This window comes from Anomalospiza imberbis, unplaced genomic scaffold, assembly GCF_031753505.1.
Source record: "Anomalospiza imberbis isolate Cuckoo-Finch-1a 21T00152 unplaced genomic scaffold, ASM3175350v1 scaffold_87, whole genome shotgun sequence".
Taxonomy (NCBI): Eukaryota; Metazoa; Chordata; class Aves; order Passeriformes; family Viduidae; genus Anomalospiza; species Anomalospiza imberbis.
This window is the reverse complement of record NW_027100491.1, coordinates 137,143-149,185: the sequence shown is the minus strand read 5'-3', so window position 1 is coordinate 149,185 and position 12,043 is coordinate 137,143. Positions and strand designations below refer to the sequence as shown.

Here is a 12,043-nt window from a genome sequence, read left to right as displayed (position 1 = left end):
AACCTGTGGCTGGAAAGTACAGAAGTTTCTAGGGACACCTTTATGTCTATCACTTTACAGATGGGGAAACTGAGGCACGGAGCCATGTCTGGCTGTGTGTTCAGGGTCCTTCATGGGACCACCAGCAACCCGGGGGCTTTTCCTGCCTGCCCTGTGCCCAAAGCCCCATCAGTGGCTGTTGGCTGCTGGCCACTTGGCTTTAGCTGCCTCCTGTCCACATGGGCACTGTGCTGAGCGCATGGCGGTGTGTTGGTTTGAGCCCCTCCGTGCCCTGACGCCAGGTTTTATGCCCCCCAAGCCACAACTGCCAGACCTTTGCAATTCCCTTTAACCAAGCCATTTCCTCCTCTGTCTCGCCATCGCAGGGGGTGTGTCACTGGATCAACTTTACACTTCGATGTCGATGAGCTCAGCTTCGGGGACATCTCCTTTGGTGAGTGTTCCCTGGGCTGGGACACAGCGTGGGGCATCTGTGCGTTCCAAAATGGAGCACTTGAACATACAAGCATCCCTCACTCACGTTCTGCCACAGCAGCCTCAGGGTGTGAACTCCAGGGCTGCTGGTGCCTCAGGTAGCCTTTTGCCATTGTGAGATCAAACAGAACCAAGGCATAGAAAGTCAGTATTTTCTGGTGTTTCTGTCCTGCTTTAAAAGACAGATGTCTGCCAAGGAAGGTAGGAGTCTTCCTAGAATGGAAAGATGACCCCCTCCCTCCAAATTATTTTACCTTTTAAATTACACAGCTTCCAGGCAAAAAAATATGGGAAAAGGAATGGCAGTTCTTTACTAGAATATATCAGCACAAACAACAACACAATAAACAGAAGTTTCCAGCCCACCAAATAGTGTTTTTCCCCTTTGGTGTAGTTATGATCACAGGCAGGAGGAGCTGTGGGGATCTCGGCACTGCCCAACAGCAGCAGGCAGGAGCGGGGAAGGCAGGCGGGCTGGATCCCAGTGCTGAGCCGCAGCCAGGGCAGTCCCGGGGCCAAGCACACAACCTCCCGCAGCAGCACGCGGCCGCCCTTCGATCCCCGAGCGGGAGGAAGGGAAGCTCCGCTCCCTGCCGAACCTGAGGTCAGGTCCGACCTCACAGCCGCCCACGGCATCACGCCACAACTCCCAAAAACCCCGAATGGAAAAGCCCACCCCCGCAGCCAAAACCCCCCACAACCCCTATCCCCCTTCCCAGCCCAAGGGGAAAATTCAGTACAAAGCCTAAACCCATAACAATGAAGTTCACAAACTTTTAAAGAAAACGAATTGCCTTTCCTGAGCTGCTTCTTCCCCACCCTGCATCACCACTGAGACACTTGTTAAGTTGCCTTTTGAATAAATGAAACAAGAAAGGCAACAGGTAGAAATATGGTTCTGAAACAGGAGATTCATCCTACTTAATCCGATTTCATTCCTAAAGTCTCTTCAGCTGAAGGCAGCTGTTGTATCTGCTTCTTTTAAACTATTGATTGTTGTCTGCATGTGGTGACCTCTGTCTCATTTGAGGTTTTGACATCTGTGTTTATCCTTTTTGTGCCTCTCTTGCCTCCCTGCTGAAGTCACTGCTGGAGCTGGCAATGGTCACTGTTGATGGGCACAGAGAAGCTCTGGGCTGTACCTGCAGTTGTTTTTTCTCCCCATCTGTTTCCAATGACTCTTGGTGAGCAGGCCCAGGGAGAATTCTCCTCCCCCCAGAGCTGGCCAGCCCAGCCAGATGTCCTCTGCAGAGCAGGTTGTGGCTGCTGTTCGGCCTCTGCAGGACGTCCCCACCATGCCTGGCTGTATCTCTGGCTTTCCGGTATGGAGAGCAAATCTCAGAGCTCAAGTGGGGTAAACCCTTGCAATCACAGTGAGCAGCATGGCTGTGATGTCCCCATTTGTTGGGTGAGGTGGGACATGGTTCCTAATTGCTAATCTTGAAGCAAGGCTTGGGTTTGCCTCCAGTTGAGTGGGCTCTGAGCTGTCACGTGCTCAGTCTGTTTGGCCCAAACCAAGAGCTGCCTTAAGGTTCCTGCAGAGAGAAATTGCATTAGGGTGCTTTGCATCATGTTCTAGTTCCTGATTCCATCCTCACTTTCTTTTGCTGTAGCTTCTTCTCAATGACAACTCACTGTTTATAGATCTTGAAAATGGTAGGAGTGTTGGCAGCCTTAACAGGGAATTTTACAGCTTGAATTGCCCGAGTAAATGCTCGGTCTGGGTGCACACTCATCACTGAGAAATAACCTGCTGGTTTGGGCCAGGTGAGGAAGCTCCTTGCCATCTGAAGGAGAGACGCTTGCAGTGTTCAGCAGGGCTAGGAGTGGGCATTTTTAAGGCTGCAGTCTGGAATCAGTGTCTAAGGGAACTAAGTGACGATTAATTCCTCATGCAGCTTCTCGGTGAGCTGTAGTTCAGATAATAAAGAGCTAAACTCCCGTGACACTTTCATCCTACCAGGATATTCACACCAGGAGTCGTGCCATAATTGGTGCCTAAATGGATATTTGTGTCCTTTCCTAGGCTTTCCCTACACCCAGAGCTGTCGCCTGACTAACACCTGCCCGGTGCCTGTGACGTTCAAGCTCCGCATGTTGGACGAGGGCACGCAGCCTGCTGTGAACAGCTTTGATCAAATACGCAGCGACAGTGACCCATCCTGGAGGGAGGGAATTAATTTTTACGTGAAGCCAAGGGAGTTTACAATGAATCCTAGCCAAGGGACCATCCTCCCCCAGGGACACCAGGATATTGAGGTATGGGAAGAGCCCAGCCACAGACGCTTCAGCACCAGGGCTGAAGCTTCCCTGGAGTGTGGGAGGGCTTTAGCTCTGGTGCCAGCTTTGAGCATCGTGTGAGTGAGAGATCTGCACTGGCGAGAGGCCTCTGCTAGCTGGGTTCCTCGGGACGTTCCTCAAGGAGCACCGTTTTGTTTCCAAAATCATACACTGAGATCACATAGCATATGGTCAAGTACTAAAGCCCTTCTTGTGTTTTAGAGAGAGATTTCTTTGATTGCAAGTGGGCAGAGCAAGGATGAGGACAGAAGGTGGCTGTTAGAGGGATGTCATTGTAAAAAGCAGTTAGCTTTTCTTCTTGGTCTCATTTCTCCTCTCCTGGGGAGCAGAATGATTTGTGTTCACTGCAGGGATCTCCAGTGGAGACAAAAAACTGCAGCCATGAACTGCCCAGCACCTGCTGGGTCACACTTTGCCCCCAGCTTCCTGCTGTAAAGCTGAACTCATTCTCTTCAAGTCAGATTTCCTCTGCATTTATGTCATTGCAGTCAGAGGAAAAATTGGCCCATTAATTTGAATACAGTGGTGTGTAGAGCTTTAGTCTAATGTTTCAATTTGGCTGACCTATGCCCTGATTCCAAGGTGTGTTTAACAAATCTGGTCTTGTCAGAAGGCTTTTGCTACTCTCAGAGACTGTGCTCTACACATGGCCCAGCAGAAGAATTAAGGCAAAATCTGCCCTTTCCTTACCATGATACAAGAACTGGAGGATATCACACGTGGGTAACGGGCTTTTGTAAGGAAGAACTTACTGCTCTTCTCTTCCACAGGTGACCCTGTGTTCCAATACCGTGATGGAATTTTACCAGAAAATGCTGGTGGACCTGGAGGGTATTGGCAAGGGAGTGGCATCACTGACCATCACAGCCAGGTACCAGCCCTTCCCTGGCCTCCCCCAGCCACTGCCTTGCACAGGGTTTGCTGGCTGCAGCTCCCAAGGAGAAGTGCTGTTTAATGACCTCATGTTGTGCCCTGCTGGACATGAGAACAGCAGTGCTTGGACAGCAGCCTGTGGTGAAAAGCACCCCTGCTTACAGCCAAGCACGGTCCTGGGCCTTTTTCTAAAGGGACCAGGAATGATATCATTTATTGGCCTGGCTTTTGGTGCTTGAGCTGGAACAAATTTCCCAAGGGCCTCCTCTCCTTCTTCCTGCAAGAGGTGGAGTTGTGCTGGATTGTGACCACCCTGCATTGGTTTGGGACACACCAAGCAGCCTGCTGGGAGTCAGGGTCTGCTTCTGTTAATGAGGGCATGTGACAGGGGGAAGTGGCTCACAGCAAGAGTGGTGAGGGTAAGATCTTACAAGGGGAAAACAGCCCTTGATGTGGCCGGTCAGCTCTAGTTTTATTCCTTCCCTCTGCTTCCCATTTTGAGCTTTAACGTTCTCAGACTTAAAGCAAAAGTCGTTCTTGCTGCAGCAGAATTCCATCCTGCTATGCTGCGGTGGGTGTCAGTTTAATGACAAGAGGGATGCAGTTCCCTGGTGCTGTTCCCTGTCCCAGGCAGAGCCATCCAGTCAGTGCCTGGGCTGCCATTTTGTCAAGCAAGTGCAACTGGGGGCAGTCAGTGCATGGACCTGTGGAGTGAAGGACCGAGGGAGCTGTAGGACCTGGGAGGGGGTGATCGCCCACTCTGTAGGGCAGGGGGTGTCTCGTGCCCTCCAAGGCTGGGGCAAACAGCTGAGTTCTCAGGCAGGGCAACAGCACCGTGGGAGAGAAGGGAGTCATTTTTACTGAGACTATGACTAGAGTTGTGTGTTCCTTGAGCCCTAGTGAGCACTGATCCCTGTTGGGAAGGCTCCCACGGAGCTCATGGATCACTGGGACTGCTACAGGAGTCCTTGAAATCCTTCTCGCGTAAAGGAGGAGCTGAGGCAGCTGTGGGACAAAGTGCTCTGCCTGGGGCACCTGGCAGCCTCTGGGTGCTGCCTCTCAGGGTTTGCCCCTCCTTGACAAGACATGTTTGAGTGGGAAGGCTTTGAAGGCAATTTATCACTGTAGGGCTGTTAAATGTCCATTTGACAGTGACAAGTGTGTTATGCTCCATTTCACAACCTTTGGGAGTAAACGTTCTCCATTCTCTCAGTATCTCTGATTCTCTTGGGGTCTTCTCTTTGGCCAGGTGTCTCGTTCCTGAGCTGCAAGTGTACCCTAGAATCCTGTTTTACGATGAGTGCCAGCTGAAGGTGCCATACCAGAGGAAGTTCCTTATTGCAAATAACACCGACCTTCCCGGCTGCTATGGGCTTATTCCCCAGGTTTGGCATCGCATCCACTTCCACCTCTCAAATATTATTGAGGAGATTATTAGGGAAAAAAAGGGTTTGGATAAGGCCTTGCTGGTTTCTATTCAGTCTTAAAGATCTGCTGAGAACAGGATCCTACCTGAATGTAAACTTTAGGATGCAGTTTAACTTCCTGAGGAAAGAGTTTATGTTCTAGTCTTCAGGGTGTTTTCTTGTGGGAGATCTTAGAGGGTTGTGAAAAGCTGCTGCATCCACAGACACCAACGCCTGTGCTGGCAGCCTCTTTGCAGGACCCCCTGAGAATGCTAAGCCTACAATTCTTGCATCTTGTTTGTGCCTCTTACCTTTGTCCTGGGGATTTTTAAAAAATGTGTGTAAGCTGCTGTTGCGGTGGATGTTAAGGAGTCTAAAGTTTCTTCAGAGGTCCCGCTGAAGTTGCATTTGATTCTGTCCCTTCCAGAAACGCGAGGAGGACTCTCCTGTGTTCTACTCCAGCCCCAAACCCTGTGGGATTGTCCAGCCTCACAGCGTTGCAGAGATTCCGGTTATAATTGAAGTCCAAACACTGGTCAAGCATCGCACCGACGTTCTTATCGGCGTGTTTGGGGATGAGAGAAACCCACTGGTGAGTGCAAGGGGAGATGTGTACCTTTGTGCAGCTGCTCCTGGCAGGCTGCAAAGCGTACAGGGATTCTTGCGGGGAAAAGAAACACAGGCTGCTGAGGAGAAGGACAGGAGGGATCGGTGGCACAAACAGCTCATGCCTTATAGGTGGTAATCTCAGTGTCTGACACAGAAGGTAGCTCATCTAAGCTGGAATCGAGGATAATTTTAGTTAATTAATCTTTAAAATGCTATTAACTGGAAATACTTGTTTTAAAATGTCTTGTCATCTCTCTGAGCACAAAAGAGAATGTCAGAAGACTTCTTTTACAGAAAGCTCAAAAGACTTGAGCTTTCTGTAAAAGAAAGGAGAGCAGGCATCTGAAGAGTAGTTGCAAGGACCTTAACTTATATTAAAACATAAGGAAATGATGGTGTCAAATTCCCTGGATGGCACCAAACACTGAACCTGGGCCATTGTGGCACTGCATGTAAATCAGTCAACAGGTCGGACAGGCAGTGCAAGCTGTGCCAGGGAGCCTGAAGTTTGACAAAACAGTTGCTTTCAACAATCAGGCTGCTTACCTTAAAGAGGAGGGTTTCTCCCCACCAGAATAACCAGTTGTTTAACTGTCAACCTGGTCTTAACTAGAGATTTCTTTCAAAGCTTTTACCTTTGGGCCAGTAATACGTGGTTTAAAAGTTTCTTGTACCTTAATCCTTTTTAATTTGGAGGTGAATATGTAATTTTTTTTTCCCCAAAAGTCCAGCATTTCAGCTGGAGAGTGGTAGCTGTCCCTAAAGAAATAACTTGAGCACAGTTGAGCTGTTTAAGCTTTTTTAGCTTTCCCTGTTGTGGTTTGTTTTGTTTTTTAAAAAATCTTTCTTGCCTGCTTCCTGGAACAGAGAACAGAATTATGGAGCTCTGGACGGCTGGCAAAAATCTACCCAAGTCCAAGGCTGATAGAGTTTGGCAAGATCCCAGCGCTACAGCCTACTTCACAAAGCTTTACCCTCTTCAACAACAGTCTCGTCCCTACAGACTTCAGGCTAGAGATCGTAAGTATCTGTGGGGCTGTTTTCCAGGGAAATTGACTGGTCAGTAGCAGCCATGACTTGGTTTTTATATGGAAGATTTCCATATTGCCCTGTGTGAGAGGAGGCAAGATACTCCAATACTCCATCTGAGCGGGACTAGAGGAACCTGGCTCTGGAGTGGTGTTAGCTGGGGCACCCCTCAGTGAAATCAGGTGCAGAGATATTGGAGCAGAAATTAGTCTGGATTGTGTTGACAAGTTCTCCCTTAATTTTATCTTTGGTCTTTAGCAGTGCGTGTCACATTTTTGGAGCTCTGAGATCAAGAGAAACCTGTGGTCCTTTGCTCCCTAGAGAATGTGGATTTCCCTATGGTTTCCCTGTTCCATCTACATTTGCTTTGTGCCAAACTGCTGTTACTAGTAGAGAGCAGGGTGTGAGGTCTGTCCTCAGACTGCTCGTGGGGAGGCAATTTTCACTCCTCCTGGGGGTCAAGCCAGCTGGGCTGTCCACACAAAGATGTGGGGGGGTGGGCACCCCCACAGCCTGTGATCTCTGTGCCGTTGAAGAGAATCTTTGGGGACCAGCTGCAGAGAAAGGCCGTTTAATCCACGGAGGCTGCAAAGGGCAGAAGGAGCTGGGGCTGCTCCCCTGGCAGGGGAAGCAGGGCTGGTGCAGCCAGGAAGGGTTTGCAGGCTGGGCCTGGGTCTGGGTGGGATGTCTGCTGGAAGGGGAGATCTGTGAGGGGCTTGAGGTTTGTTCTTCTTCATGCTGGGTGTGTTGAACTTGTGGAGTTGGATAAAACCTGATATTAAGGACTTGTTTGTGGCTGTGGGTAAAGCATCAGGTCGTGTGGGAGAGTCCAGCCACAGCCTCCTGGGCCAAGCAGGAGGGGTGTGAATTTTCCTCTTGCTGCTATTCCAGCTGTCTGGGGGATAAATGTAACCTCAAAGTGAGGGATTTTTCCAGGACAGCTTTCTCTAACTCCACAATGGAATTCTGCTTTCAGCCTCTGCAGAGAGCAGTGCACCTTGGCTGGGTGGTCGTGGTGTGTAACAGATGGGTTTCACATGCTCGGACCAGGGCCAGACCTGCAGAGCTGTGGCTGTACAGCTGTGCTGGTGCAAGGCCTTTCCTCCCTCCTCGGGGCAGCTTCCAGCTCTCTTGCCCAATCTTGCCCAAGTCTGTGAGAAAACAGATGACAAGAGTTTTTCAGACGAGTGGCCCATGCCCAAAGAGCACATGTTGTCCAGTTTTCTTTCTGCTTCCTGCTTTCCTGCTCTGCTATAAGCATTTAGAGGTGACTTTTCCAAAGCAGAGGGCACTGGGGCACCTCTCTACAGCTGATGATTGGTGGGAAGTGAGGGCTTCAGTCCTTTAGGGGATGTTGAGAAGCACTGATGGCCCCTTGGGAAAGAATAGTTTGGTGCTGTGGTTTTGCACAACTGGTTTTGCAGAGATACTCTTCAGGTTCTCAGCAGTATCCTCCAGCCGTGTGGTATCTGGAGTGGGATTTGAGCGGACCTAGCTTCCTCTGGCCTTGAGCCTTTGTGAGAAGCCAGGAGAGAGAAAGCAGCTTTTCTTGGCCCACACTCCAGAGAAAGACTGGGGAAGGAACAGTCTCCTGAGGATAAGCATCCTTTGGGTTGGGCAAAAGTGGGTTAATTAGGTGAGTCTGTTAAAGGAGGGGAAAATACAGGTTGTATGAGCTCTGCTGTTGCCCGATACTGTATTTTAGGGATTTTAAGCCTTTATGATTTTTATCGTCCCCTCTTTAGCCTTTCCTTTTCTTGTATCCCACAAGAGAGCAGGGTGTATTGTTTCTGTCCCGAATGCATATTATGCTTGTCTTACAGCTTTGCAAACCCCACTGCTATGCCATTGAACCCAGAGAAGGAGTGATCCCCGCTAGGGGTGAGGTGCCTGTGACTGTCACAGCAAGCCTGGATGACACAGAGATTTTTGGTAGCGCTATCCAGCTGTCCATTGGGAACAGCCTTCGCACCGCCTGTGGGCTCGTGGCTTTGGGCACTGGCACCACAATTGTCATAGACAAGCCATTTGCTCCAGAGCTCAACCTGGGATACCAATTCAGGTAGGAGATCTCTCCATTCCCACCTCTCCTCCTGTCTCAACAAGGAGCAGGTTTGCTGTAGTCCTTCAGGCAATGTCTCCTTCAGTGTTCAAAGCCCTGACTCCTTCCCTGAAGGCAGAGAGATTCCTTTAGAAACATGTGATGGCCAGTTGATAGTTGTTAGGCATCCTCAAAAGCCACTGACAGGGAAACAAGTAGCTAAATTGCCATTGAATTGTCTTTAGTTCTAATGTCTTGATCATTACTTGATCAAGTGAAGACATAAATGTCTGTCAGCAGGACAGTAAGTAATGATCAAGTGATGATGGCAGGCTCCCCCAGAACAAAAGGTTCCCAAAAGGGTGCCCTGGTGAGGTGGTCCCTCCATGTGGTTGAGGGACCAAGGGAAGATGGCATCACACCCTTCCCTTCCAAAATGGCAAGCAGGGGCCCCGGGAACAAAGAGACAGGAGGGTGACAATCCCCACCGGGAAGGCAGGAGCCCACAGAGCAGTTCCAGAGGCAGATGGAAACTCTCTGTTTGTGCGGGGTCTGCACTGCCACTGTCACTGCTTCCTCATGCTGCTCGTGGGCTCTGCTGCTGCCCTGCTCTGCCCAGGACCTCGCTCGATATTTTGCTGCCAGCAGAGTTTGCAAAGTTCACTTCCAAACAGTTTCTAATTCCAAAATGAAATTTCTACAAATGGCTACCAATGCAAAACCAAGGCTGCTATGAACAAGAGAGGCCCTGCTGCCCTGGTTTCCTCTCCAGGAGCAGGCAGACAATTTTTACCAGCTTGCTGGGATCATCCAGAAACTGCCTCCAAGCCGGCTTTGTGAAATGCCTGCAATCATACCCCCACACACAAGGTCACCAAGTGCAGGATCTCAAAGATTGAGTTGCAGTTTCACAGATTAATACAAAATACAGTAACAGTATGAATCACCCCAGAACAAACATTTTGGAGGAAAACACCAGGTCCTGTTAGCCTCGCCTGGAAAATGCTACATTACCATTATAAACATATTTCCCTTTGCAATAATGACATCAGAAGGGCAGCTCATCAGACACTGTTTCTGGTCCACATTAAGAGCTGGAAATTAAGACAGTCTCCAAGCAATTAACATGTCAGGTTGCTCACTGGGAGCAATCTGATGACCAGGGAAATAGCTATTCCCATATTATTTTCCATCCTGCCTTCTATTCTAGCCTCCTTCCCTGTATTCATCGGTTCAAAGTAACAAACGGGGGCCACCATTTCCATCGGCTCTTTTGGAGCGTGGGATGCTGCAGCCCACCTGAGGAGGAGGGCCAGGGCATCTCAGCCCTCAGTAGCCCTAAAGATGATTCCCAGAGCCCCAAACGTGCCACCCCCGTGTTTGGGCTGGAGCCACTGTCGAAGGACCTGCAGCCAGGCGAGTCTGTGGACATAGTGCTGCGAGGCTTCTCCCGCATCGCGCAGGTGAGGTGCCCACCAGGGGCTGAGCCTGGGGAACCATCAGATCCCCTCCCCTGGGCTTGTTCCACAGTCCCTTGACATTTGCTTGGGGAAATGAGCAGAGGCCTTCAATAAACTGGTTTAAGACCACACGTTTCTGTGGCAGCACCAGTTGCTTTCCTTGCTGGCCACCATCAGACCAGCTAAGACTTTATTGTGATTCCACAGCTACCAAAACCCAGTGCTGATCCCAAAGTAGGGGTGGAAGGAAATATTGACTTTTTGGGGCAAACACTGTTGCATGCTTAGTCAGCAAAGAAGGGCAGAGAAATAAGTTACACTTAGACTAGGAGCCCAAAAAGAAAGAGAATTAAACAAGTGCCAAGTGTTTTATCTGGGGTAAGCATGGAGTAAAACAAAAGCCATGTGAAGGGAGGGAGTTTCTCACAAGTGTCTTTTGTGGTTATTGGGGTGCAGTGATGCAGACAATTGAGCACAGAATAAATAAGCTGCATCACAGGAAGAAAAGGGGGCAGTGACCGTAACTCTGTGGCAGGAATGAGGCCAGTGCTGGGTGCTGAGCCAATGCAGGGCATTTGCTGGATGCCCTGCCACCACCCACTGGTGACAAGTGATTCTTGCATGCAGGAGGTGCAGGATTATGTGTTGTGTGAAGCTGTCATTGGGACAAGCAGAATGACACAGAAGATAATAGAAACAACCATTACCTGCAAGTTTATTCACCCCTCTATAGAAGCATCAGCCAGACAATTCTCTTTCTATGTGGAGAAGGTAAGTCTCTGGATTGCATCCTGGCATTTAACAGCATGGCTGAGGGGGCTGTGTGCTTGTGTTAAAGCCCCTCTTTACCCTTCCTGATGCACTCTGTAAAGTGAGTGAAGATGCTTTTAGAGATGAGACTGGTATTTGACTTCCCCAAAGTAAAACTGCAGTTACATCTGCACTGCCAAGGGGGATCGTGGCACTTCCAGAGAAATGCCAGTTTCTCTGCTCACTGTAAAGGGAGGCTTTTGAGGATCCTCCAAAGCACAGTGATGTCTGTACAATGATGCTGTATGGAAGCTGGGAAAAATGGAGATTCCTGTGAATTCCTCAGGCTGACAAGGAAAAACCCATCATCTCCTGTGTCTCTTTGCCTTCTCTGCTGTTGGTATGGATGCTTTATGGTATGGCCATATGATACAGCTCTGTGCATTTCCTAAGCCTCACCTGCTTCAAAGGACCCCCAGACATCCTGCAGCTGCAGTGATGATAACACTGAGGCAGAGCAGGTGCCCTTTAGTCTCTGGATCCCAACTCCAGCATCATCCTTCCCTCTCCTGCAAGTTGTCTGAAAAAGAGAAGACATTTTATCCTTTGGTTTCTGTAGTTTCGGGCCTCTCCTCTGGTTCCCAGGCTTCCACTGAAGTACAGAATCCCCCCTGGAACAGGCATTTCAGATGTAATTAGAAGCTCTTCCGCTGTCTCTGGTTCTACCTGGGTTCTGCTCGATGCCACTCACACAAACTGATTTATGGCATATTATGGCACAGCACCTGTTTGATGTCAGTGCATCCAGAAGTAGTTTCCCAAATCTCTGGTTTCTCTAAAACCGTGCAGGAAGCCCAGCACAATGCATAGACAGGAAGGAAGAGCTTAGGCTTTTATGAGGCTGCTAGAGCCAATAAGGTTGTGAGAAATGACTGTATGCCAGTGAAGACCATCTAGTGCTGTTCTGCCCAATAGAAGGACAAAACTGGAGACAAATGGTCTGGATTCACTTTCTGCTTTAGATCTTGTTCAAGCAGCCACCTCCTCTCAGGGGCCTATTCCCTCATCTGTATGTGGGAGTGTTTCCCTGTCCCCCAGAG

At 49.5% G+C, this 12,043-nt stretch overlaps 1 protein-coding gene across 1 annotated transcript in view; it reads left to right on the top strand.

Annotated features, from left to right (window-relative positions):
• The window catches only part of LOC137467911 (hydrocephalus-inducing protein homolog), a gene marked incomplete at both ends in the record, with an annotated part of 67,649 nt that overhangs the window by 17,900 nt on the left and 37,706 nt on the right, over positions 1 to 12,043 (top strand). The window contains 9 exons of the mRNA XM_068179329.1: positions 366 to 433; positions 2,501 to 2,733; positions 3,546 to 3,646; positions 4,898 to 5,033; positions 5,482 to 5,646; positions 6,531 to 6,683; positions 8,516 to 8,754; positions 9,944 to 10,196; positions 10,821 to 10,964. Coding sequence (XP_068035430.1) covers positions 366 to 433; positions 2,501 to 2,733; positions 3,546 to 3,646; positions 4,898 to 5,033; positions 5,482 to 5,646; positions 6,531 to 6,683; positions 8,516 to 8,754; positions 9,944 to 10,196; positions 10,821 to 10,964 — 1,492 coding nt within the window. The remainder of the gene's footprint in view (positions 1 to 365; positions 434 to 2,500; positions 2,734 to 3,545; positions 3,647 to 4,897; positions 5,034 to 5,481; positions 5,647 to 6,530; positions 6,684 to 8,515; positions 8,755 to 9,943; positions 10,197 to 10,820; positions 10,965 to 12,043) is intronic.